Here is a 27,260-nt window from a genome sequence, read left to right as displayed (position 1 = left end):
TAAATAAACACTTCTGGAGGCGGGAATTAAAAAAAATAGTCCGGGCATGGGGAATATTGGACTATAAAAACTGCATCACCTTACTTTCCAAGTCGGATATATCTTCTAAAAAAAAAAAAAAAAAAATCGTTCATATGTGAGAAGGTAACATTAAATATGCAACGATGGGGAGGGGGGCTGAAATTTCCACTATTTTGCGAATGTACGCATGTAGGTGCATAATAGGAGTAAAAAAATATATATATAAATAAGACGCAGGGCGCTTCTTACCATTTTCGTTTTCCTCCGGAGTAGCCTTCAGTTTGCCCTTATTCAACATGGTTTTTTTCCTTTTCACAGAATGTTTATCCTTTCCTCCCTCCGACTTTTCTCCTGAAAGTTGGTCACTCTGGGAACTTCCCGATTCGTCACTTTCGTCGGTGGGTGAATCTGTTGCGACGTCTGAATAGTCATCTGAGTTATTCACATGCTCACTTCCGTCTTCATATCTTAGCTTGCTCATTCTTCTTTTCTCGTTTTCCCTTTGGATTTTCTCCTTCAGCAACTGAATGTAGGTATTTCCACCAGGGGCAGCATCACCGTTCTTGTCATCGTCACTATCGTATTCGCCTTCCGTGCCTTGTGCATCCTCATTCAATTCGTTCACCAAAATTTTTAACTTCACCCCATCGTCATTGATTTCATTTCCGCTGTCATCATAGAGCACACTCCTACTTAGCGTTTTGGCGACCTTCACTCGCTTCTTTCTCTTTTTCGTTGGTAACATCACTGGAGAGTCGTCCTCAATTTGGGCTTCCCTTTGGGTAAATAAATCTTCGTCCTCTTCTGCGTTCAAATCTGGTAGCTGTGAGGTATTTCGTGGGGAGTTGTCCCTCGTGCCTTGTCTACCATCGGGTTCGTGTGAAGGAACATCACCTTGGCTTTTCTCCCCCTCTATGGGTGCATTTCCCCCCTTCAACTTCTTCTTTTTTAGTATTTCCATAAATTTCTCAAAACGAGACCTCTTCTTTTTCACTTCGACCTTCTGGTGGTCATCTATATTCAACTCCTCCATCATGGATTGGGAAAATTCGATGAGCCCATATGAGTAGGCCAGCTGATTAAGGTTCAGCTTCTTTATGTCCTTAAATTTCATGACAATATACAAATGCCTTAGATAAATGATGAGGGCCTTTTTGGCCAAATATTTTATATCGACAAAGGCAGCATTTAGAGAGTGTATTTTATTGTTAATGTCAAACAGCTTATTTTTTTTGATAAATTTTTCCTTAATTTCTATGTTGTTTTCCTTTAGCACATTTAAGAAAATATTTTTGTTATCAATTTCTGTGGTTAGGAAGATGAGGCTGTTGCCCACGTTGGTGAATCTTCCCGTTCTTCCTGACCTGTGAATGAAGGTTTCCACATTTTCTGGAAAATCAAAATGGATAACCCAGTCTACAGAGGCAAAGTCCAAACCTCGGCAAGCGATATCAGTAGTGAATAAGCAGACGAAGTTTCTTTTTTTGGAAAAAAAATGGTACGTGTTTAAGCGGCTTGTTTGTTTTAGCTTCCCATGCAGTTGTAAGAACTTCATTACGCCAACTTTGATTTTTCTAAACACTTCATACATAAATCGAACTTGCTTACATGTGGAGAAAAAAACAATTATCTTCTTGTTCTTTTTTGAAAACAAGAAAGTATACAAATAGTTGATTTTGCTATAAATGTCACACTCGATGTAGATCTGCTTCACGTTGTTACTCTCGATGTATTTGTCGTTGTCGTTGATGCTCACGTATTCGTAGTCCTTAATGTTGAAGGTTCTTAATATGATGCTTAAGAATTTACAAATCGTAGCTGAGAACAGACAGATTTGGCAATTTTCCTTCGGTTTGTACAGCAAAATATTCTTCAAATTGTCGTAAAAACTGCTATCAATTAATTTGTCAATTTCGTCAATCACGAGGGTGCTCAAGTAGTCCAAGTTGCAGTAGTAGTTGTTTTCCAAGTGGTACAGTAATCTGCCCGTTGTGCAAACAATAATGTTTGCGTAACTAAAAATGGCTTTTTCTCTCTCTTCATCCTTCCCGCCTATCGCGCAACATATATTTAGCTTGTGATATTTATTTAACATATTTAGGACTTCAAAAATTTGAAATACCAGCTCCCTCGTTGGGGTAATTATTAGCCCTCCCAAAATTCGATTGTAGTTGTCGATGCTATTTCTGTACAGTTTTTCCACCAGGGGAATACAGAAACATAGCGTTTTCCCAGTTCCCGTTTGTGCCTGTGCGTAGATATGCTTATTTAGTAAAACGATGGGGATAGACACTGCCTGTATGTTTGTCATGTGCACAAAGTTGTTTTCGTGCAGCGCCCGTAGTGTCCTTTTACTTATTGGCAATGACTTAAACTCGTGTTCTGTCAGAACATTTTTGTCTATGATCGTTAGGTTATTTTTATAAACCTTATTATTTTTTTCCTTCTTTTTGTCGCCATTGTGGTTGCTATTCCCATCCGTGTTGCTCTCATCTTCGCCATTTTTCCCCTTCTGGGGGCTATCACTGGGGTGGTTGCCTTTTTCAAAGTGGCTTTTCCATTGTTCTTCGTATTGTTTTCTTTTATTTTCCTCAACAAGGGCTTCTAACTTTTCATCGATATCTTTCTGCAACTGGGCTCTCTCGTCGACGTGGTTCTTCCCATCATTCTTCCTGCCCTGGTTTCCTTTCCTGTTCTTCTTCACTTTGTTTCCATAGTTTTTGTTAAAAATTTTTTTCTTTTGAATTGACTGTCCCCCGTTTTTACCTGACATGTTCTTATTCTTTTCTTAGCTAGCTATTTTTCTCTCTTACAACATTTACAAGCTGGTCGTCTTATCGCTTGTGGGGGAAAAGCAAAACGGGAGGCAACTCCAGTGGAAACTTACATGTATATAGAAGCGTATTCTTTTGCGTATATATGTACATATTGAAGATCTTATAATTTAAACATGTAACCACTGCATCGTCTTGAAAAAACGAATTTACAGAAATGAACTTCAAAATGGCATAAACTCTATATTTTTAACTTTTGCCCCAACATGCTGATATTTATGGTTAGGCAAAATACATGTTGCTAGTGGACCGCACTAAGGCGCGTTATTTTATTATTTTTTTTTTCATCACAATATCTCGATATGTTGCACGAAACGTAAATAGTAAAAAGATGTGGGGGCAAATTATTTATCCCAATTCAGTGACCCCAATTTTCTGGTTTGTTGCGCATCCCCGCGAAGATTCAAGTTAATAAACATGCGTCGCTTGAGATTTATTCTTTTCATTTATAAACGGGAAAAAGCACTGACGGTTTTGCTTTTTTTCCTATTTTTACGCTTTACAATATAGGAAAAGAAAAGGCCATTTATCCTGCTCACCTCTGGGCAAATATGAATGTTTTATGCGATCACTCGCTACAGCGGTCAGAACTCCTAATTTGCGCAGGGCGGCTAAAACAGCATCCCAAATTTTTGTTCTCCATTGCTAGACGCCCTTTTTGCGTGCTTCCCCCTTTTTTAAATAATACTCGAAACAAGCAATTAAAAAAAAAGCAACACAGGCGATTAAAAATAAAATTTCGCAAGGATTAAAATGTTGGCACACGTGCGCGAATGATGTATGCACGTGCAAACGCATATGCTCAATATGGGTAAAATAATAAAACACTAAAAAGGGAATAATTTTTTCTTTTAAGGGGAAAAAGAAACACGTGGCTCATTTAAAAATTACTTAAAAAGGTTCACAACAAAAAAGGCAGAATGAATACGTCAAGAGGGAATGCAAAAAAGGTTAAAAAAAAAAAAAAAAGGAATAAAGAGACACTTTAAAAAGGTGTTTAAAAAAAGAACAAAATGACAATTTTAAAAGGCGTCTTAAAAAGAACGAATTGGCGACAAAAATTTATTCCTTTTGCCACACCTAAACGCACGGGTGTAGGAAGATTCTCCTCTGTACGCGCAGGGAAATTTATAAAAAAATTCGCGAAACGTCACGAACGTGGAGTCACTCGTCGTACTTTATAAATAGCATTTTCTTCAACTCAAGCGGCTCCAATGTGTCCAAATGGGAAAAATTTGTGTTATCAATATAGTCCAGGTGCAGGGCTGAAAATTCACCAAACTTTGTTTCATCCAGTTTATCGGAAAAGGCATTTAAACGAATAGAATATTTTCCTTTAGAAAGAGACTCACATTTTAAATAGTTTACTTTATTAAGAGTTGTAAGCTCAATGGATTTATCAAGCAGTTTTAAATCTATGTTATGTTTTATGTCTGACAAAATGGCATTTCTCTTCACCTTAATTTCTCCAATCACTTTGAGATACCTCTGTTCTCCCTGTTCATTTTTCAGACATAGAACAAAATCTGTATTTACACTACTTGCTGTGCTTTCACTACTTTTGGAATATAAAACAGAGTATAATTCCTTTTCCGTTTTTTTTATGAATTCACTCGATTCGGATGTTTTTATCACCATGTTGGTATCCTCATTCGGCTTCACAGATAAAGGGGCTGCTTCCTTCCCTGCCTTTTCATCTTCACAGTCATAGAAGGTCATCTGGTTGCTGTCCATCAATTGGGCTCCTTTTCCCGGGGTTACCAATAAGTTGTCATTCAGTGAGATATTCAATTCTTCATCGTGGATTATCTCCCCAATTTGTTCATCCTGTCTCGCGTCTACGTCCTCGCAGTAGACCCGCGCGTGTTGGTCGATGGGTGGTGGGCAAAAGACACTGCCATCCGAGTGGCAGTTCTTGTTAGCATAATCCGTTTGGCCATTTTTGTCCTCCTTAGAAGGCTCTTCTCTGTTTGTGTTACCTTGCAGAAAATTATCCCCTTCCGATTTGTCCAAATTATGTTTACTCTTATCCGAAGTGTGATGTTGTGCGTTGTTGCGCGAATGGGCCTCTTCGTATATGTTGGGCTGATTTAAACTTTCGGGAGCCGTGCTAATTGGGGGTCCCTGACACTGCATTCCGTTGAGGCCATCTCCAGAGGTGCTAACCTTTTCCCGCACCATTGGTGATACGCTGTTCGAGTGGGCAATTCGGTTGGTGGCTTCACCAGTGGAGCTTGTCCCGTGCCGAGGAGTGCCAAAACTGGCGTGAAAAATGTTGCACAAGTTGTTCATGTGTGGTCCTTTCTTTTGCTCACTTTGAAAAGGATGGGAGAAAATCCCCTTCGGAGGTGTCATCCTCCTTGGTGTTATCAGCTCCTTGGGCGGTGTCATCGTTTTGGGGGGTGTTAACGATGGATATTTTGCAACTGGAGTGCCCGCCGGAACGGTGTGGTTACTTCCCTCGTCCTGTTCTTTCGTGACACTTTTGCTTATCTCCTTGCACAACTCAACACACGCATTAAGCAGTGTCACTGGAAGTTCCTTCTTTGTGTGGTTGACACCTTTTAACGTGCCCTTTACTTTTTCTTCTTTCTTAATGGATTCCTTTACGCACAAAGGGGAAATCCTGCTTTGGCAAATTTTGTTAATCTTTTTAATGCTTTCATTAAATTGGGTATTTGGCGAATCCTCCTTAATCATTTTATTAACTGACGTGGATGCCTTACTTCCCACGGTATTATCCTCCACACTGATCTTCCTTGGTGTGCTATTAAGATTAGCGAAGGAGTTCAAATTGTCGATGTAATGCACCGGTTCATTTGGTAAGGACGCTATTTCAATAATTAAAAATATCAAAATTGATATATTCGATTCCTGTTCCTCATTTTGATTGGTTAGTGAAAAATTAGTGGATACGATTTTGCTAGCTTTTCCATTTTCCGTGTTGGTAATTAACGTCTTTTGTATGCAGTTGTCTTTACTGTACGTACACAAATTATTTATGTTAAAAATGTTGGCCATTTTATTGTACTTAATTTTGTATATATATTTTGCATTTGTCTTTTTTTCCATATTTTCGATGCCCAGGAAAAGGCTATCTTCATCTTTGACTTGATCAATATCCACCACTGAATTGTTCAGTAAGGTGGAATTGCTTTTCGACTTGTTAATAATAAATAAATTGTATTTATTAATTTGTCTATTTATATCACTACAATGGTTGATATTTTTCTCCACACATTTGCACACCAATTCGCATTGTTCTCCTTCGATGTTTCCCCTTAAAACTAAGTCGCACTTCCTATTGGATGAACCGATAACAAATTTTTGCTTTTTTATATTTATAATTTCTGGTATTTTATTCAGCTTTCTTTTATTTTCTTCTCCATCGGGTTTATCTCCACTACTGTAGTTAATTCTCTCCAAGGAGTAAAATACGTTTTTGCCTTTCCCGTAACTATATATATTGTACTTACTGTTTGGTGAAAAATTGCTGTTATTGCGAGAAGTATTTTTCATGAATTCGTTTATTGACTTCCTTATTTGCTTATTCTTAATGATCGCCATTTTTTTTTTTTTTTTTTTTGGAACTCTCATTTGGGTTACTCCTTTCTCTCGCGCTGATTGCCAGATTAGGGTAGCTTGCCTTATTCACCTTCAGTCTTTTTTGTAGAAAGATATCCTCTTTGCATTCGGAATCGGATCCGCTTTTTATCTTGTCGCATGGGAGGTTGTCCTTCACGGGGGATGGTTCCTTCTCTACCTGCCCGGTCTGTATTTCCTCTTTTTCCTTCCTTTGAAAATTACTCCCTATTCTCATTTTGCACCCCATGAGGGAGTTACCTTTACTCTCCCGCGCTTTCCCCTTGTTGGCCAAGAGGGGCTCCCTGTTCACCCCCGTCTTGTGCTTTTTCTTCTTCACGATCATTGTACTGTGCACTTTGTTGGCTATTCCTTTTACGCTTGTTCCTTTCGAATTCGTGCTGCCCTTGTTTAACGATGTGTTTTTTTTCTTATCCACCTCGACGATCACGCCCTTTTCGATTTTTTTCTTATTCACTTTTTGGGTCTTTCCCTTGTTTCCGATTAAAGAAACCTTTTTAACTAATCTGTTCTGCTTTACACCATTTGCCGCCTTGATGTAGGTCCCCCCATGGGCGCCCCTTTTCTCCCCATTTTGCAATTTGTCTTTGTCCCTACTTGGTGCCCTTTCCTTAAGCTTAACCTGCACGATTGTCTTTAAGCTCACACCACGTCCCGTGGTTTTTCCCCCATTCGTACCATCCCTTAGACCCGAATAGTCATTTTGTTCTATCAGTTTGGTTTTATCTCCACTAAGCTGTAACAGCCTGATACTTCTCCTTCTCTCCGTGGAGGGATAACCATAAGTGGCTATTTCTTCCTCTTTGCCTTTTTTACTCTGCACATGGTTTTCATTTTGTTTTTGGATTTCCTGGACAATGTTCAGCGTCATGCTTGTCTTGTCCGGGCGGTGGATGCCACTTCTATGTTGTCTTCAATGGTGTATCTCCCACGTCTTTCCTGCTCTGGTGGTAAGTTTCCTCCCTTTTTAACAAACGCGTTTCTCGCGCGTAAATTTGCACTTCCTTCCTCCTTCCACGTTCAAGCAAAATGACGCCTTACCAAAACCTTCTTTTAGCGCGTTCTCTTTTCTTTTTTTTTTTTTGTCTTCCTTGTTCGTATTCGATCCTCCAACATATGCCTCTTTCCCCTCTGGGGATTCCCCTTTCCGTCCTTTTTATGCTTTTCCTCGTGCAACCGCACCTATAGGAAGCACCTTCATATGTCAGACGGAAGAAAATACACCTCCAGACGACTCTTACAATCAGTGCAAATACATACACTCATAGCATTTGTATCCACACGTCTGTCTGCCTTTAAAAAAGTCAACTCACTCTGGGTAAGTACCCTTTCAAATGAGTGGTGTCAAATGGGGTCGGTGGGTTGCTAACTGTGCCACTGACTCGTGCGAACACACGGGTGGGTGTGCACAAAAATGTTACGCCTTATGTGCGTATGGTTAAGTGCCCTCTAGTCAGCGTAAATAAAACAGTGCCACAAAGTGGGCAAAAATTATTCACAACAAAAATGAAAAGGGGAAGAGAACAAGCTTGAATGGGTAATAAATCCCCCCTTATGGTACTTAAAATGATAAAACAGTGCAGCACACTGGATTCAAATTGAGCAAAAAAAAAAAAAAAAAGAAAAGGAAATCATATAACCAAAAGAAGCAAGCGAAGAAAAAGGCTGTTAAAAGATGGAGTAACAAAATTTTTTTTTTTTTTTTCCCAATTTGCCAGAACTTATTTTACATGAGTTGATACGATGTGTATTAGGGAAAATGTAAGCTGAAACTTCAGAGACGAGGATGAGGGATGGGGGGAAATTAAAAAAAGGGGAATTCACTAATGGCAAGCGGAATTGATTGCGCCGAGCGGGGGGTTGACAGAACAACTTTCAACCTAACAAGCGGGAAGTCGAATGTGTTGGTTTTAAAAGAAGCAAAGCAAAAGGGCTTCGCTCGGTACTGTTTGGTTGCTTTGTTCCACTTCTTTCCAATTTTTTTTTTTTTAAATGACAATTTATTCCCAACTTGGCTGAACGGTGCGCGCAGCAAATTTCATTCCCCCGGTTGGAATTTCTTTTCGTCCCAATTGTCAAAGTATTGTCTTTTAGAAAAAGCCCCCCTTTAGCAACTGGGCTGGAAAATTATGCACACAAAACTTATGCAGCTCATTCAGGTTGACCTTCCTCCTGCCACAGAATGTGCAAGTGACCGGGACGTAAAAAAAAAAAAAAAAAAATTGCACAACGTTTGATGTGACAAGTATTTACGCAAAATAGTGAACATATCAAAGTTGCATTTCTTTTCACCTTCCTCCACTCTTTTTTGTAAAATATTACTATGTTTTATTTTGCTAACCTTGCGATGCTGAGCTCCATTCTGTCTTGTACCTCTTCCCCTTTTACTCAAACTTATTGGAGTGCGTCCTGCTTGGAGCTCGCTTCCAAAGAGGCATTCCAGTTTCAAATTGCAATTTGCATGCTGCGGAATTTTTAGGAGTTACAAGGTGTAGGGGGAAAAAAAAAAAACGAATGGGTGATAATCAAGTAGACAAACCGTTTAACAAGCCGTGCTCCACGCGCATGTCAAGGAAAATCACTTTATTCCCCTTTTCGACTAAATATTTCCCTCGTCCGTTTGTTCCTGTGTAATCAATCATTTTGGTTTCTATAGCGAAGCTAAGTAAGGTGAAATAGGGGGAAAGGGCATTCATTTAGGCATAGCGATAAGTCCACATGTGAAAGGGAGCATGGTGGGAATTCCACCTAGTAGCCAACCGTTTAGTGTTTGCCAAATGAAAATTGTTAGCCGTTCATTTTTGGTGCTCTATTTTGGTCTAATAGTAAGGGGGGGAGAGTACTTCGGGGATGAGCATTATAAATGAGGAGGAAGTTTCTCCCTTTCTGTGTTAGTCAATCCCTCAGTATGAATAAACCCAGAGTTACCATTCACCCGTTACACGTACTTCTATGCATGCACGCCGATTTGCCAAAGCGCTGTTGCAAAAATGGGCAACATGGGGGTGGCCATTCTGCTAGACTTTGGCTAGCAGTTCCCTGTTGTTGTTGTTCCCCAATTTTTTTTTGCATCCGACAACATTTCCACACGTATGAACTACCGTATAGACGAAAAAAAGAAACATGGAGGGGATAAAATTCTCAGGATTAGCATAAAACTTTGGTGTTTTGCCTTTTTTTTATCAATATAAACTGTCCTTTTTTTTTCGTTGCTTCTTCCACATGCGCATACCTCCAAGGGTTAAAAAACTGTGCCTTTTTTATTTTGCATCAATAAAAATGGCCAAATGGTACGAGGAGGATGTCCACAATTTTGCAAAAATAAAAAAAAAAAAAAAGTTGAAATAAAGAGATGAACAAGTCATTTTGGGATTTTTTTTTTTTTTCTTTCAAGCTAAATATTCTCCACCGCCCAGCGGAGTTGGCAAAACGGTTCCCCCCGCAGGAAGTACTTCAGAAAAAAAAAAAGAAAAATTCATAAGTTGTTTAAAAAATACATACCGCTGTTATTCTGCGGGGAGGCAGTTTTTTAGCCCCTTCAAATTTTAGAAGGAAGAAAAAAAGGAAAGAGCGCAAATTATAAATTACAAGTCACAAATTACAAACGCGTAGATGGCAAGGTGTGGAAGCTGCTCACCATTAAAAGAAAAAAGGGCTAAATTGCCAGCTTTTTTTTTTTTTTTCTTTTGCCGACATATGAATGAGCAGCATATAGGTTGGAAGAAATAGTGCCATGTGATGAGTATGGACAAGATGAGCGAGAACGAGGGGGAGAAGCAGCCCGTAGAAGGTGCTTCTCTCTTAGGGGAGCTGCAACCCACGGAGGAACGGACGAAGAAAACGCCCTTCACGCAGTTGAAGCTAGACGAGTCCATACTATTTTCGCTGCTGATTCAAAGGTACCTGTTCTGCGCCAGCATACAGGAAAAGGCCATTCCCCTCATTGCGAAAAAGGAGAATGTCCTCCTGCACTCCGAAACGGGCAGCGGAAAAACGCTATGCTTCGTTATTCCTATGCTGCAAAATTTGGTGAAGTCCAAACTTGGGGCCATAAGGAGAGACCGCTTTCGCACGTCCACATGTGAGGAGGCAAAGGAAGGGGAAGTAGAAGAACACGATTGTTACGACGAGGGCAGGGTCAACTGTATCTACAACAAATTTGAAAATGTAAACATAGAGAAGAGCATCCCCCCTGTTGACATAAATGTAGCAAAGTTTATTCAGCATGTGAGGGCGTCCTTGGAGGAAAAAACCCTCAAGAAGGATGGCGCCGTGGGGAATAGAGGGAGAGTTAAAAAAGATGATCAGTACCCACCAGGGGGTAATAACCTGCACAGCGAATCCATTAAGGACGTTGTAAAAAAAGCCATTCGATGCACCACGAGTGAGAACAAGAGCAAACAAAAAATACACGTGAACGGAGTGATTGTAGCCCCCACGAGGGAGTTGTGCATACAAATATACGACGTAGTAAATAAATTTCTCTTTTTCATAAGGTTATATTTTGCAAAAACTTTTAACATCAATGTGGACGAATTGGACAAGGAGGTCTTTTTTGTGAACTCGCTATTATTTAGGGGTGCCGTAAAAATTGAGGAGGATTTAAAAATTATAAAAAATGAAAAAAAAAAAAAAAGCAGATACCAAATAATTGTGGCCACCCCGGGGAAATTATCAACTTTGTTTGTCGATCACAACTGCCACTTTGACACGAACGAGTTGGCATATTTAATCCTGGATGAGGGGGATAAATTGTTGGAAGAGAGTTTTTTAAACTATGTCCAGGATGTTGTTAGGAGCATTGTCTCGAAGGACTATGCCACGTGTATTTGCAGCGCAACGTGTCTACAGGAGGAGAAGTTTTACAACTTGTTTTCTGACAAGAAGAGATCCTTTATCAAGTGCGTGGGGGGGCCAGCACCGACAGCGTCAATTACAACGGGCATGGGAGTTGCTCCTTCTACTGTAACCACCAACCCTGGCAGCACCGCGGGAAACTCCTTCCAAATGCCAGACAAAATCGAAAATTACTATATCACGGTGCGAAACCTGGACAAAAGCTTCTTCCTCTTCAAATTCGTTAGCACAGTGGTGCGCGAGGGGGAAGCAGTGATCGTATTTTTGCCGACCTGCTTCTGCGTGGATTTCTTCTTCCACGTATTCAAGAACGTACTTAACACGGAGCAGAAAACCGCGAAGGAAATTTTCAGCCAAATTGTAACACTCAACGAGAGACATAGAAATGTATTCACCCCAACTGATCTTGCGCTCTTCTGCAAAATGATTTGTTACACTCAAAAATACATGGGGAAGAAGAAATTCACCCTTTTAAAAATCCACAGGAAAATGAAAGACAAAAAAAGGATAAGTGCGTATAAGAAAATAAAAGAAAACAAGAATAAGAGGAGGATCAAAATTATTCTGTGCACAGATATTATGAGCAGAGGAATTAACGTGGACATTCATTGGGTCATTAATTACGATGTTGCGAATAAAAATATGACATACATCCATAGGAGTGGAAGAACAGGCAGATTTGACAAAAGGGGGAAAAATATTATTCTGCTTAATAAGAAGGAGAAAGAGTATATATACTTCTTAAAAAATAAAAAAGTGAATATCAGCAATTTTAGGAAAACGTCCATGTTTAGGGATATGCTCAGTTGGGAATCTCGAGTGATGAGAAGTGAAGACGCGTTGGACACACAAGTGAGGGAAGTAACCAACTTGGAGGACGTGAGGAAATCTGTCCCCGAGAAAACCTTTTCCTTTTACCGATGCCCACGTGGGGAACGCGTTCAAAGGAGGGAGGCAAAGGGAGGTGCCAAGGGGCACATTCTTAAGGGGGATGATCGGGATGACCACATCCTTCTGCTGAACAACATGGTGAACATATTTCTAAAGTACATAATTTTTTTCATCATCGAGAACAGAGAAACATATTTGCTCTCGACAAAGGCATTCCTGTCTTACATTGAGTTTTACAAAAACCACCAGCTGAGTTTTCTCTTCCCCTTCCACAAGCTCAATCTTTCGCACCTGTGCCACTCCTTTGCGCTGGTGAAAATCCCCAAATTTAAAGAGAAGAGCCAAATTAAGAATTTCAAGCGGGTTGGCCTAAACACGTCCGACATACCATACAGAAATGAAGAGAAGGAGAAAAAGCGGCAGGAGGAACTGACACGCTTGGCGCATTTAAGGAGCGAGGAAGACGCGGTCAAGGGGAAGGCGGAAAGCCAGACAAACGTGGAGGGAGGCAAACCCCACAAGAGGAAGCAAGAAAAAAAACAAAAAAAAAGAAAAACCATTGTTCAGAGAAAACACGAACAGAGAGACATGGAGGAAAACGAAATTGAGTCCCTATTTTTTGAAGAAAATTTGTACAAAAAATTAAAAAAAAAAAAAATTTCCAAAGATGAGTACGACAGGTTGCTCAACATGGAAAACCTGGACAAAATATTTTCCACCTCGCCTAGTGCGGGGAAGAACCAGACCGTGGCCCCCCGGAAAAATCAGGCAGGTGCGTCAAACAGGAAAAAGAGCAAGAAGAAGAGAAAGGTGTACAACTTGAAGGTAAAGAAGAGGCGGAAGGGGGGCGGCAAACGGAGGTAACGACCAGCTGTGCTAGGGGAGTTGGTAACACAGGTTACAAGGCGGAGGTGCCCAACGGGGGTGGGGAATTCCACTTGGCGTTTTCCCCATTCGAGTATGTCTTTACCCAGGTTACAAAATATCATTCTGTAATAACCTACTTTTAAACGCGTTTGTAAGGTGCGACAGTCTCATGTAGACGCGTGTCCGTTGACAATTTTTTTTTTTTTTTTTTTTTTTTTTGTTCTCGTCCCATTTGATGGGAGGCGAGTTGGCACACATGTGTCACATTTCATTCGCCCATTCCGTCAAACATAACTCACGCGTTGGGGTGGACGGAGGGAAAAATCATTCCCAACAAGAGTACACTTGTGAATGTACAATTTTGTGTAAATAAAAATTATACGTGTGTGTAGACGCACGTGAAAGAAACTCCTATTTGCTATTTGCGAATGGCATTCCCTTATGAAGGGTGCATACTTTTTTTCCTCTTGGGGAATTGAAAAAATTATTAAATGTGCCAATTTAAAATTTAACAAAAAAACGTTTTATTCTTACGCGAAATTAATTAAAAAGGGGGAAGTAAAAATGAATATTTTTAATTATAAATGGATATACGAGAAAACGCAAAATGGAGGCAATTAAAAAAAGGGGTGTAATTTAAAAATGCTGCTCCATGCTGTACAGACCAGTACGCACACATGTATGCAAATATACACACCGCTGCGCAGGACAAAGATTAATAAACCAGGCGGCAAAAAAATACGAACGTTATTATAAACATTAACGTTTTCGCATGGGGATACGCAAAAAGAAAAAAAAAAAAAAAAATGCTTCAATTTGGGGGGGAAAAAAAAGATGATGTAATATACAAACGTAGCCATAATGCTGTCCCGCACGGGACTAACGAGACAATCCCATTTTTGGCAACAATGTGTCATAATGGGAAGGAAGAATTGACAACTTATGGGTGAAGGGATGGCCCATGTGGTACACACCTTTGGGCCGTCTGCACAGTGATAATACTCCTTAGCTACTTTCTGCCCGGCGGGCTATACCCCCCTGGTGAGCACAATGGGAGAGGCGTACAAGTCGTCGCCATAGTATTTGTTCACGAAGCTGAAGAATTTGTCCTTGTTAATGACGCTCTTGCCAGCCAAATTTTCTATGACGTCCAGTTTGTTCACCTTGTCCTTAAACATCTTCTGGTTAAACAAATCCAAAATGACCGCCTGGGTGGTGTTATCCACTGCGCAGAGCTTTTTCAAAGCTTCGTACTTTTTATCGTCGGTGACGAGGAAGTAAAAGTTAATTTTCTTGCCCTTTCTGTTTTTATTATACTGGCCAATCAAGTCATTGTACTGGTGTAGCAAATCCAAGTTGAGTTTCTCACTGAAGAGGATGAAGATTGGCGAGAAGACGTTTAAGTTATTTAAGTTGCTAACATTTTCATATTTGTACATGTAATTTTTTTCATTTGCCTTTTCGTGTAAACTTTTGTAATTATTTTGTATGAAGCCAGCTATTTCGTCTTCCTTCTTCTCCACGTGGATATACTTGCTTATAATGTTTCCCTTTTTGTTTACGAGAATGCACACAGGTTTGAATGTCACGTCGAACATGTCATAAAGGAGCAGTTTGTAAATGGCGTTATTTTCTTGTTCACCTAGGTAGTACACATCGTCGACGTAGTGTTCCGTCTGGTCATTTGTGCCACGCGATTGGCCGATTTGATTAGACGTGTTTTTTTTCTCCCCCTGCTTTTCAGCCACAGGAAGTGCGGACTGTCCTTCCTTTTTGCTTGACTGGTGTGTATCCTTGTTGTCGATTCCTTCGCTTGGAACATTCCCCTCAGTTTTTCCATCCGTCAGTGGGCCTACTTTTTCACCTTCCTGCTGACTCACCATACCATCTCCCTTGGAGGAGGTCTTCCCCTTCATCATTTCCATGTCTTTCACAAAAATAATATCCACGTTAATATTTTTCGCCGCCATTTTTTTCTTCACCTTGAGGAGGGATTGGAGGTCCCCCTTGTTGTCCTTCTCATTGTTAAAATAAAAGAGTACATAATCTGAATTTAATTTTTTAAAATCGTATTTTCGACCATTTTTATCATATAGCCAATTTATGTATGTCAAATGGTTAACGTCTCTGTAGGGAAAATCCTTCCTCTGGTGAAGCAGCAAATAATTTATATTGTCATTTATGATGTTCATATTTTTGTCCAACAATACCATCGTGGGGATATTCATAATATTGTAATTTTTTATCATTTTTAAAATTTGTTTTTTATCGTGAAATAATATACTGTACCAATTGTTCATATTGCTAAAGTGTTTAATATTAAAAAGCAGTTTACTATCCAGCGGGACGTAAACAATGTTGACATTTTTTTTTTTTGTTAATGTCTTGGTAAATTTCCTTCAACCTTTCAGCATACGTTTTGATATTTCTTGTGTGCAAAAATCTGTCCACATTGTAGGAATGGAAAAATAAAATGGTGTACTCATTTGAGGCATCCTTTGTACTGACCTTTTTTACATTCATGTAAAAATTTATTAACGTTCGAATGTTGTTATATATGGCATGGATTATGTAAAATAAATTGTAGGATTTTTCTTCCTCATAGTTGCTTCCTTGTGTCAAATTATTTTCATGCTTGTAGAGGAACTTTCCCATAATTTTTTCCGCTTCGGTTAAATTTTTGTTGTCATTTTTTATTTTGCTGTATATCATGTAGGTTGCTAGGAACAGCGGGATGGACAACCCGGAGAAACCCATCAAGCCTGCGAAGCTCACCTTCCGCAAGGGGCACTGCCTACTCCCTCCCTGCGTACCCAGGGCGTTCCGCTTCCCCTCTTCACCTTTGCTTCTTCGTAGATCCACATAGGCATATCTGCGGTGAGGAAGAGGTCACACGGTGTGTTACGCAGTCATCACGCGATGCTTAAACCGTTTGTGGAGCGGGTGGGCCGATGCACGACCCAACGTGTGCACACAAATGGATGAACAAATAGATGAAAGAGTGCATACGCGGGGGAATAATCCCTCCGATTTGGTAAATTCTCCAATTTTCATACTTCCTCTGTCGGTTAGACTGCCATCCTAGGGGCGCATTTACGTGGCTTATGGTGAGAAAATTTTTTTGATTAACCTACGGGGGAAGGAAAAAGGGAATTATGAATGCATGTGGAGTGTAGGTGCAGGTCAATCAGTAGGATCTACACTCATTAAGGATGCATACGGGTGTGTACGCTCATAGGTCTATGCCAACTGCGCCGCACACTTGGGCTCAGCGGATTATCCCTCCCCTCCCCTTACCGCATTCACATTTTGTATACACACTGCAATCACTTGGAAGATAAAAAGGAGAAATATCTTTATCATTCTAGGGAAGCGAGGAAACGGTCATCAAGAGACTTCCCTGATGTTGCTGAATGTGGTGATAGCTTGGCTTCTGTTTGGCTTAAGCTCTGTTCCTTTTTGCTTTTTCCAGTCTCGTTTTGTTTGCCGTTCTACGTTCCTCTTTCGTTGCTTCTGAGATCGGATTCGTCGTTGATTTTTCACTTCAGCTGTTTTCTCTTCTCCGTGGGGTGTTCCTCCAAGCGTTTTTGTTTTTTTTTCGCCCCCTTCGTTTTCAGGTAGCTATAGTTACACGGTCCCCCCCTACCACTGCTGAGGCGTCCACGACTGCCACGATGTCACGGCTACTATGGGTGCTACACCTGGGAAGTCTCTCCACCGCGCGTTACTACTCGTGAGCGTTTTTGTTTGCTCTTTTTCTTGCAATGACGTTCCGATTTTACGCTTCAAAAGTGCTTCAGTGAGAAGGAATGGCAAACGTATATGGCGAGGTGCTATGAAAAGATTTTTTTATTTTACGCGTCGATGCCACGGCGGGAGAAACAGAAGAGAAGAGAAAAAGTTCAATTGGCAATTCCTCAAATGTTTTGGCGCCCTTTTTTTTTTTTTTTTAAAAGGCATAAATTGGGGAAGTCAAGTGTAGAGTTGAAGGGCTAAACGAAACAGCGCTACCATGCAGGTGAGTATAAATATATACGTATGTACTTGTATGCACACATGCCGGTACACGGTGGGACCCTTTTGTGCATTTGTCGAGGCGAACATGCCGTCGCTGCTTCAGACCAGCAGAATAACCTTCCTCTGCCGTTCGTCCGGTACACACCACGAATAAACTTTTTTTATACACCGAAGAGCAAATACACATGGGTCATTTGGCGCTCATGTATTCTGCAAACTCTTTGTAGAACAACCCCCCAAAAGTTAATTGCACATATTAGCCTTTTTAAGGGGGGAAGATTTCTTTTTTTTTTGATGTATCCCAATTTTTGCACGAGTCGAAAAGGGACGCGACGTGAAATGGTAACACTGGAACGATTGAAAGTTGCAGTGGACGAGTGGGCAACAAACAAGTGTGACTCAGGTGGCGCTTCTTCCCCACCACATGGTTATAAGTATGCACATGTATGTACGCATATGTAGGCAGGATTATACAAACACAACATGGAGTGTATGCATGGCGAAACTGCTATACGGTGAGGTAGGAACTTCGCTGTGCGAAAGATGTCGAGTGTAAGTATAAAACCGAGGTGAGTGTTTATGTGAGCTTCTTACATTACAGAGTTACAAAAAAGAAAAAAAAAGGAAAAACGTAGCATCAAAAATAAACTGTTTTTTTTTTTTTTTTTTTTTTTTCCTCCAAATGTATCCATACGGATATGCACATTAATACGCATCCATCATCAAGTATACGACCAGGGGATTATTACCTCTTTTTTAAGCGCTCCTTTTTTTTTTTTTTTGCACAGATTGTTTTTCGCCCAAAGGGCAAATAAGGTTGTCGTGAACATGGATGGAAACGTTCATGAAAACATCGATGCGAACACTTTTACCCCATTACATACACAGCAACGTATGCCAAGCGTTGGAATGCTTTAAAGAGTACGTTATAGGCCTCACTTTTTCATCCCGCACCTGAGTTACTTCATCCCAATTTTTATTCGCAACTTCTTCACCTCACCGTTGCGACACAGTTTTATTCCATTCCACAGTCTCCCTCCTCTTTCAAAACAAACAGCTGCTTTGCTAGAAATTTGGCTGAGCAATTTTCCCCTGCTTTGTTAGTTTTTGCCTTTCCCCCTCCGCCAAATTAAAATCCCTCTTTATTTTGCCGCATCACCACGTTGCTATCCCCCAACACGTGTGTCACGCGCAGTTATTTGTTCAGTTTTTTTATTCTTCATTGTTCATTTTATTTTTTTTGCGATTTGTTCATCGTCCAAAAAAGCGCTAGGGGGTCTTCGAAAGTTGTGCTGTCGGAAAAAAGCGACATATGTACGAGTGCCCTGACCAGCTACATAGTGGTTTTTTTTCATCCCACCCCATTTGCCATACATAATTTTTTTTTTTTTTTTTGTTCAATATTTTTAATTCCGCCCCAAACGGGTTGGCAATACTCAGTGGCTTAAAGCAGAAGAGGAGAAACGAAATAAATGGGGAATGGTCCAAATAAGAAGTGAAGCGAGGCACCTTTCACACAGACATTTTTCTCCCTTCCCCGCCGTTTTAACAAGCAATTGCAACGCTTTAACCGACGCGCTCCTTCCCTGATCAGACGAGACAGACATCACATTTTTGCAGACCGCTCCCAGTAGCAGTGGGATAAGGGATGAAGCATATCTGCACATGGTGACTACACCTGTCCATATACACACTTTGCACATTTCCATTTTGAGAATTTGAAAGGAACCCACAGGTCTTTCGTTGCACAGCAAAATGGCGGGGGAAATAGTCCTATACTACTTCGACGCGAGGTAAGAAAAGGGGGAATGCTCACATAGTAATACGGTTCAATGGGCATAGTTCACACCGTGCCTTATTTGAAACCGCGAACTAGCCTCCCATTAACCTTCATTAACCTTTCTTAATCACGCTTTAACCTCCTCTCCATCGCAGGGGCAAAGCTGAGCTGATTCGGTTGATCTTCGCCTACCTGGGAATCAAGTACACGGACAAGCGCTTCGGTGAGAAAGGAGATGCCTTCATCGAGTTTAAGAATTTCAAAAAGGAAAAGGAAACCCCCTTTGAGCAAGTCCCCATACTAGAAATGGACAACAAAATATTTGCTCAAAGTCAGGCCATAGTAAGGTACCTTTCAAAGAAGTACAAAATAAGTGGGAATACTGATCTGAACGAATTCTACGCAGATATGATTTTTTGTGGTGTACAAGACATACACTATAAATTTAACAACACAAATTTGTTTAAGCAGAATGAAACTACCTTTCTTAATGAGGAGTTGCCAAAATGGTCAGGTTACTTTGAAAACATTTTAAAAAAAAACAAGTCCAATTATTTCGTTGGCGATAATTTAACGTATGCCGATTTGGCTGTTTTTAATTTATATGATGACATCGAAACGAAGTACCCAAACAGTTTAAAAAATTTTCCCCTTCTGAAAGCCCATAACGAGTTTATTAGCAACTTACCCAATATTAAAAATTATATTAGCAACAGGAAGGAGAGCGTCTACTAAGCTTTTTTTATATAATTTTTTTTTTTTTTTTTTTTTTTTAATTTACTTTTTTTTTTTGGGTGGGGTAGGGGAAAAGTGTTAAACGTTCATGGTTCATGGTGTTCCCCCGCGTTCGTTTGTTCGTCCCTGGTCCGATGGTGTGCATCTCCTTCATTTGTTGCGCGCTCGGCGTCCATTTTATCCTCCCGTGCTTTTAAAAAATCCCCACATAATCTTTCCACATGTTTATAATTTTTTTTTTTTTTACATTTATGCTTTTACCAAATTTATGTACTCTTTTGCGTTTCCTACTTTGAGTGGTACAATTTCCCCCTCCAGCAGGGCAGGGGCGCAGTCACACGCGTACACACATACATATGTGTGTATACGCATAAACCTCGCGCGCACAGTGAATGCTCGCCAACACAGAAAACGTCCTACACACTCTACATGAGTTTCCTACAGAAATGTACTCCGTGCGAATGTGCCTTTTTTTTTTTTTTTTTTTTTTTTTCGTTCATGCATGAGATGATACAAATACAAGCTTATATAGCGAAATTTAGAAGTTTAAAAAAATTACTCTTAAAAAATTAAAAAAAAACTTAAAAAAAAACGACCTGGTCGGGGGGACACTACAAATGGGTAGGTTTACTCCACCAAGGTGTACTTCTCGCGTATGTAAATGAGACAAAAAAAAGTGTAACAAAATGGGTACGACGACAACGTTATGATATTGATAACGTGACAGGTTAAGGAGGGTGGAGATTACCCTCTAAGGGGAAGGAGGATGTTACCATCCCCTTTAACAATGCCAACCATGAACAAACTAAAAGACAAAAAAAAAAAGGCGTCTCTCCCCCACAGCGCCACTATGCTGGGGTAAATGACGTTAACCGAATTGGGGCCTCTCCTTAAAAATCTCAGGTGGTTCTCCCTCATTTCTGAATGTAGTTCATTATGATCTCTACAATAGGATCCTTTCCTAAATCTCTGTGGTGAGAAAAGGGGGGAGGGGAAAAAACAGAGATACATGAGGTGATGTGATAACGCGATAATAACACACAATGTGGGCAGGATGGACAAGGGAACAAGGTTTGTAGCAATGTGAGGTTAGGAATGCCAGACATATTCCCCTAAGCACCCTCACGACTTTTCGACGTGGCGACTTACTCTAGCATGCCGATGATCTCCTCCTCGAAGAAACTATCCTGGTGGGAATAACTGCACACACTCTTGTAGACAATTTTGTAAAAGCTAATTTCGTTGGACATGCTCGTTAATATTTTCAAGTGCAACTCCGATTCGGGTCCCTTATATGTCTTCCTTTCCTCCTCCAGGCGGTGCGTGAAGATGTTGCACAGGATGTAGAACACACTGTGCAGCACAGAGTAGAGGAAGCATATTATGAGGTTTCTGCGGTGGGGGGGAAGGAAAGGGAAGCATGATAGGTGGCAAAATGGGAAGCAGATACACGGCATGGAGTAACCATGATATGCTGCATCTTATGCATAGGATGTGCGCACACACGGGGGCTCCACTTTTGCGCGCATTACAAAATAGGAAAAAAAAAAAAAAAAAAAAAAAAAACATGCAAACAAACCTATCAAAATCCTTCACGTAGGGGATAATTTTGACAAGGAAAATGGTTAAAAGGGCGGTTCCACTCTGAAGGAGGAAAAAAAGGAGTCAGCAAATGGAAAGAATTGTGCATGTGCGTGGGGTGGTGAAACATGGGAAGTGGCGCCACATGGTCACTAAACGTGACCGTCCGCTCAGTGCTTACCTTGTAAAAGAGAAGCTTCGTTATGTACAAATGCACGTAGTTGTAAAAGAGGAGGAGAGCCAAGATGCTCTGCACGTAGGAAATGCCAATGCCCGGGGTAAACAAATAGGAAAGAGACACATCCAAGAGGTAGATATACAGTGATGAATAAACATTACTACTGTAGAGTTTACACCTAATGTTAATAAACTCGTGGATCCCGCTATTTCGCAAGTGATCTTCGTGTTCGTTCATGAAAAATATGTTCTGCATTTTCTCATTTTTAATAAACTTATTTAGTGTGTTTATATTTGCGTTCATGTGGAGCAGCTGCAACTTTAGGAACTCCTCATATTGGAGCATATTTTCGAAACAGTAATCCGCATGGGAGAAGAGGAAGAGGAGAAGAAGGTAGTTACTGAAGAGGGAATAAATGAGGGTCATTCTCTTTTTCCTTTTTACAATTTTTAATATTTTCTTGTATACGCATGCTCCTTTTTTTTTTAATATGCTATTAACGAATAAGCAGTTTATACTCTTCAATTTTTGGAGCTCCTCATTCAGCTGGTTTGTGTCCACGTCCAGTTTGGTTACCTCGTTGTGTATTCTCATGCTGTTTGCGGATGTGGGAAGGGCTTCATTCTCTTTTTCTTCACTCGTTTGATCATTTGCACCTTTTTTACTCTGCTTCTCCTTGAAGAAGAAGAAGGATTTTTTCTTCTTTTCTTTGGGGGCCTCTACGGAGGCGCCGTTTCCTGTACCGTCTGCATGACTCATTGCGGCACTGTCCCACGGGGGAAGAATGTCCCACTCGTTGTAGCCTCCGAAGTTGTAGTAGCAGTACGTTCTGTTGAAGGGGACGACTTTGCCAAACTGGGTGGAGCTTCCCAGTTCCGCGAGGTTATCCTTGTAGGGGAACTGGTGCGAAAAGATGTTACCAATGTTGCCATTGTTGCTATCTGACGTAGTGTCGTTACCCTTGGGGGGAAACTCCACATCCCCTAACTGCTTACCACCGCGTCGTGCCAACTCTCGCTTGACGTATTTCGCAACGTGGTCCTTGTCAAAGGAAAGGTTTATAATCAAATCTGCGACAGTCGGGTAAATGAGGAATTCAAAGTTCCTATTGATGCTGCTGTAGAGGCAGTCCGTTAGGTACAGGTAAAGGTGCTTGTTAACAGTAACGTCCACGTTGCTTATGTTTTTCATCAGGAACATGTTGTTATGACTACTCATGAGGGAAGTAGAGACGGTTTCCTCGTCGCTGGTTTTCTTCAAAAGTATAAAATTGAAGAGAGTGTTTTTTTTCTTTTTAATCTCTTCATTATATTTGGATATAGTTTCTATATGTGTGTAGGGGCACTTGTCTATGTCTTTGTAAATGTTCTTTATGTCTATATAGAGGTCCCACAGCATCTCCAGCATTTTTTTCGTGACGACGTCTCGCATGGGAAGCTTAGCCATCGCTGATGCTGTTTCATCTTGAGCAGGTTTTTTCTCTTCCCTTTTTTTGTCATCCTTTTTTACACCCTTCGGGGTGATCTTCTTAATGTTCATAGGTGTATCCTCTTTACTTTCCCCGTTAGGTCCCTCCATGGCTACCTCACTAACTATGATATTTTTAAATTTTTCCACCACCCCATCGTAGCTATCAAATAGGGGATCATTCTTCGCTAGAGTTATTAAGTTTCTTGGTTCATGCACCGTGGCGAAAACGAATCTGCCCAGTTTGTTTGCGTTATCATACTTAGGCGTGTCGACTTGACCTCCAGCTTTGTTGTCAGTTTGGTTGGTAGTTTCTCCTTTGTCCTCTTTAGAGACTTCACCTTCGGTTGGTCCTTTACCTCCCCCGTTTGGATGATCCGCGTGGGCATTCTCACCACCTGCGTTATCATTCTCACGGGAAATTTTCCCCTCTTTATTCCTTTCCTTCTCTACCTTCGATTCTTCACCCTTCAGTTCTGTTGCACTGCTGGAGGTTAAGTTTAATATTTTGTTCAGGTCAATGTTGAGTATATTTTCGCTGTGCAGATCAAAGTTATCCTCATGCAGTAGGTTGTACAGTTTTTCTTCCTCCCCATTGGCATAAAGCATGGTAAAATTGTCACCGTTTGGCAAACAGTTCGTTTTTATCCTGTCTGCTCCACCAGAGAGGTTTATAATTTCGCTATCACCGCTGTCCACACTGTCATCATCGGTGTGGTCACCTTGATCTGCTGCGTCATTATGAATTTCATAACCATTTTTTTGGGTGGGTTGTGCCGGGTCAACATTTCTGGCCTCACTTTTAAAGTTCCACTTGCCACTATTCCTCTGTATGGACGGGTTTATAATCATATAAGACAGTTGTATCCTCAGCAATTTATCTTTGTCACTTTTCTTCATGAGATTTCTATACCTGAAAAAGTAATTACTCTGTTTAATGTTTCCATTTATTTTGTTCAAAAATCTGTAGTATTGATACAGATCGTCATTCATATCATTGAGGTTGGCTTTTTTGTAACTCATCCGTAGGAAGTTGGTTAATTTGAGCATGTGTTGTTTTTTCAAACGGAGTATGTAGTTTTCGCATATCGATCCGTTCGTCCCGTTCGTCCCACTTGTACGACGGTAGATTTCGCTGCTCATCACATTTCTCAGGGGAGGACCACGTCCCTTACCACCTCCACCTTCATAGGTTAAGGAGTAACTCATTTGGTACGCCTTACTGTTATTATTATTTTTCATTCTGTCGTTTTTGTAAAAATAGTTCTTCTGATCGTATTTGTCTATGTACCCACCGGACGACGTGCTTCGGTGGGGTCTATCCCGTAACATGCCTCCATGGGCATTCGGGTAGTTCTTGTTCGTTAGGTTGTTCCCCTTATCGAAGTGGTTGCCGTGATTGCCGTGGCGGTTGCGGTGGTTATCCTTCGCATAGTTGGGCCCGCCTTTCACCTTGTGTCCTGCTGATTTGTTGACCTGCTGGCGGTCTCGAGGGAGGCGCTCATTGGGTGGTCCCCCCAGTAGCGATCGTCCATTTGGTGATCTCCCCTCTCCTGGGTACCGCTCACCCTGGTAGTCCGTACCCCCTGACAAGTTCAACTCCCCACCGAGGAGCGAATTTTTATTCTTTCCCATTAAGAGAAAATCATCAGCCTTTTCATCCAAGTAGTAGTTATTCAAAATCTTCAGCGCGTTCAGGTCATTGGTTATGTCCTGTTTTAAATCCCCCTCTTCATTAAGCAGCAATAAATCCTCCTCTTCCTTTACGTTTTTTATTTTTTCATTTAAATTGGCGTAATAATTTTCTTCTTCGAGGTTATTCCTCAATGGGTAGTCCTCCGCAGGGGGGATAACTTCCCCGTTAATTAATCGCTCTCCTATGTGCATACCCCCCAAATGGATGTCCTTGGTGGGATCCACCTGGAAGAGAAATTCACTTGACTGATCTTCCTGTTCAGGAAAAATGAACGATTCGTTCTTATGACCTTCCTTGTAATGCCTCAGGTCATTCACAAAATGGTGGTTCATTTTATCACTTTTCATGTAATACTCATCCTCCTTCGAAGGATACAAGGATTGTTTTCCGTTCATGCTTAGCAGGAACTCATCGTTTATTTCGTCCTCCTTGAAGGGGTACAGATTTGTTAGATTGGCAAGTTTGGCCAGGTCGGCTGGTATTTTTCCCGAGGGGTCCAGATAGCCTTCCTCCGCTGCTAACCTCAACTGCTGCATCTGCTGCATCTGACGCAGTTGGTGGTGCGCTTCCTCCTTCTGGTGCACATCATTAGTGTACGTGGCATCCATAACGGGGGGGTGTCCTCCCTTCAAATCTCGCATACCAGTCATGCTGGGCATCCTGGCCCCGCCTTCTTCCTCACCCAAGTGGCCATACACACTTTTGAGGCTATTCAAAAACTGCAGATTTTCGTCCAGTTCATTATTTCTGCTATCCAACATCAGTTCGTTCATGTCCCTGATGGGGAAGTCCCTTTCTGCATTGTTCATCAAGCGGTGCTTTAACATTGTTGCCTCTTGGGATTTGTCTTGTCCCCATGGGAGACCCTCCATTCGTATTGCTTGCTCTGCAGCACCTCCCATTTGGAGACCCCCAACGACGTTATTACTACTGTTTGCCTTTTTCACATTTTTTCTCCCCAAAAGGTGTAAATAATCTGCCTCCAAATTTTCAACAAAAGTGCTGTTTTCATGGATCTGTTCAAAATTGTTCATCAGATACATTTTGGTGAAATCATTTTCGCTAAGTCTGTACGGATCGATATTTGCGTTCCTCTCGAATTGGCTGTTTGATTGGTCCCCATTTAGGTGTTCTTCTTTTTGGTAAATTTTCCTCTCCATGTGTTCCTTACCGTTGGAGGGGCTTTTAATTCGTTCTTTGCTTAAGGCGTTATTTTGTATTGACTGTTTATTCCCCTCGGGGGTGTCGATAAAACTGAATGGGTCTGCACTCTCCACGGATTCGTAGTCGTCCATTACGTCTCCTTTTATCTCGTCATTTTCATTTCCGTAGAAAATATTTTTATTAATAAATTTGGTTAGGTTACACATTTTGTTGTCAAACTGGAAGAGGTCATCATTTTCGTTGTTCCTTTGTTTGCCACTGTGGTTTGCCTCATTCGATGTCACGTCCTTTTCGTTAATCCCGTAGACACCCACCTGTGGTTGCCCCTCCTTGTAGGCAAAGAAGGGATCCCTCTCATCCTCCCTTTTGATAAAATGTGCGGAGTTGCCATCAAGGATGTCCCTCTCATGTAGACGCAAAAACTCGGAGCAGTCCACATTTTTATTTTCCAATTTATTTAGCTTAAATAATTTTTTTTCATTTTCAATTAGGTTGTTATTCATAGTGTAGGAGAAGTCCCCTTCGGGATTGTCGTTGTGGCCGAACGTGATGCTGTTTATTCTGTCTACGTCTTCGTAGATGCTATCATTTTTGTTCAGACTAAACGCCGCAAGATCTTCATGCGTCTGGGCGCCTCCTACGTGGGGGCTATTGTCGACGCCTCTATTCGGGCCACCCCTACTGGAGGTGCCACTATTCGTGTTACCCCTGTTTCCGTGTCCACCATTCGATTGCTCGTTTTTGTGAGGCCTCCCATCGAAATTCTTCTTCTTTTTATCTCTTTCCTTTGTGTACTCATTATCGTACGCACCTTTTCCATACTTGGCGCTGTTTTTTTTTTTGTGGTAAGACGAACTGTTGTTGGGGTAGTAGCCGCTGTTGTAGTTGTGACTTCCACTATACCCGCCGGCGTACCCCACATTATATCCACCGCCATGACCTGCCCCCTGGGCAGCGCCCTTTTCCCCCTTCATTTTGCTCCTAGAGCTGTTAGCGTTGTAGTTTTTCATTTTTTTCGGATGGGCCAGTGGATGGTACTTTTTCTTCCGGTTGGCTCTTCCACTGCTTATTCACTTGGTGGCACGTGGTGCGTTTCTCGCAGGTTAGTATGTGCACTAGTACGTGGGCTTGTGCGTGACATATGCATAAGGTATGTCTGCCAGGACATGCGTACACGTCTGTTTATGCATACACATGTGCATGCGTGTATAGGTGTATACACGCGTTACGGGACAAGGGGTAGCTGCTCTGCGCCTAATACGCAAACAATGTCAGCATCCCTGGGTAATTTTCAAAAAGGTGAATTCCTTTTTGGATCGGATTAACTCTATTTGGTTAACAAATCAAAAAAAAAAAAAAATAAATAAATAAATTACATAAAAAATATGTAAAAAATAGAATTTTCCTTCCAAGTGGCTATTTCTCGCCACTTTATTGGGTTTTTCCCCTTTTATGTTTATTTTCCCCTTTTCCGGTTTGAAAATATACCTCCATAAAATGAGCAACAAAATGGGCGCTTCGCGTTGTGCACGTATGATGTAAGGAGAGGGACGCATTCGCGGTATGCAC

General features: G+C 41.1%; 7 protein-coding genes across 7 annotated transcripts; 2 read left to right on the top strand and 5 right to left on the bottom strand.

Moving 5' to 3' along the window:
• Positions 1-61: 61 nt before the first annotated feature.
• On the bottom strand, positions 62-2,794 carry PCOAH_00049470 (RNA helicase; the record flags this gene model as incomplete). Its single annotated transcript, XM_020061730.1, has 2 exons — positions 62-102; positions 271-2,794. The coding sequence occupies 2 exons, from the start codon at positions 2,792-2,794 to the stop codon at positions 62-64; spliced, it is 2,565 nt and encodes an 854-aa protein (XP_019917137.1).
• A 1,225-nt stretch (positions 2,795-4,019) lies between these two features.
• On the bottom strand, positions 4,020-6,374 carry PCOAH_00049460 (Uncharacterized protein; the record flags this gene model as incomplete). Its single annotated transcript, XM_020061729.1, has 1 exon — positions 4,020-6,374. The coding sequence occupies one exon, from the start codon at positions 6,372-6,374 to the stop codon at positions 4,020-4,022; it is 2,355 nt and encodes a 784-aa protein (XP_019917241.1).
• Positions 6,375-6,457: 83 nt separating this feature from the next.
• On the bottom strand, positions 6,458-7,329 carry PCOAH_00049450 (Uncharacterized protein; the record flags this gene model as incomplete). Its single annotated transcript, XM_020061728.1, has 2 exons — positions 6,458-6,475; positions 6,511-7,329. 2 exons carry the CDS (start codon positions 7,327-7,329, stop codon positions 6,458-6,460), a joined length of 837 nt encoding a protein of 278 aa, XP_019917299.1.
• Positions 7,330-10,211: 2,882 nt separating this feature from the next.
• On the top strand, positions 10,212-13,070 carry PCOAH_00049440 (Uncharacterized protein; the record flags this gene model as incomplete). Its single annotated transcript, XM_020061727.1, has 1 exon — positions 10,212-13,070. The coding sequence occupies one exon, from the start codon at positions 10,212-10,214 to the stop codon at positions 13,068-13,070; it is 2,859 nt and encodes a 952-aa protein (XP_019917401.1).
• A 1,031-nt stretch (positions 13,071-14,101) lies between these two features.
• Positions 14,102-16,436, bottom strand: PCOAH_00049430 (Uncharacterized protein; the record flags this gene model as incomplete). The annotated part of the gene is made up of 4 exons (XM_020061726.1): positions 14,102-15,377; positions 15,490-15,945; positions 16,130-16,203; positions 16,371-16,436. 4 exons carry the CDS (start codon positions 16,434-16,436, stop codon positions 14,102-14,104), a joined length of 1,872 nt encoding a protein of 623 aa, XP_019917181.1.
• A 2,215-nt stretch (positions 16,437-18,651) lies between these two features.
• PCOAH_00049420 (Glutathione s-transferase) lies at positions 18,652-19,605 on the top strand (the record flags this gene model as incomplete). The annotated part of the gene is made up of 2 exons (XM_020061725.1): positions 18,652-18,883; positions 19,026-19,605. 2 exons carry the CDS (start codon positions 18,846-18,848, stop codon positions 19,603-19,605), a joined length of 618 nt encoding a protein of 205 aa, XP_019917284.1.
• Positions 19,606-20,519: 914 nt separating this feature from the next.
• Positions 20,520-26,701, bottom strand: PCOAH_00049410 (Uncharacterized protein; the record flags this gene model as incomplete). Its single annotated transcript, XM_020061724.1, has 4 exons — positions 20,520-20,574; positions 20,755-20,997; positions 21,185-21,249; positions 21,368-26,701. 4 exons carry the CDS (start codon positions 26,699-26,701, stop codon positions 20,520-20,522), a joined length of 5,697 nt encoding a protein of 1,898 aa, XP_019917346.1.
• Between the last annotated feature and the right edge of the window lie 559 nt (positions 26,702-27,260).

Source organism: Plasmodium coatneyi, chromosome 13 (assembly GCF_001680005.1).
Source record: "Plasmodium coatneyi strain Hackeri chromosome 13, complete sequence".
Classification (NCBI taxonomy): Eukaryota; Apicomplexa; class Aconoidasida; order Haemosporida; family Plasmodiidae; genus Plasmodium; species Plasmodium coatneyi.
Note: the sequence above shows the minus strand (reverse complement) of the source record. Positions and strands in the feature narration are given on the sequence as shown.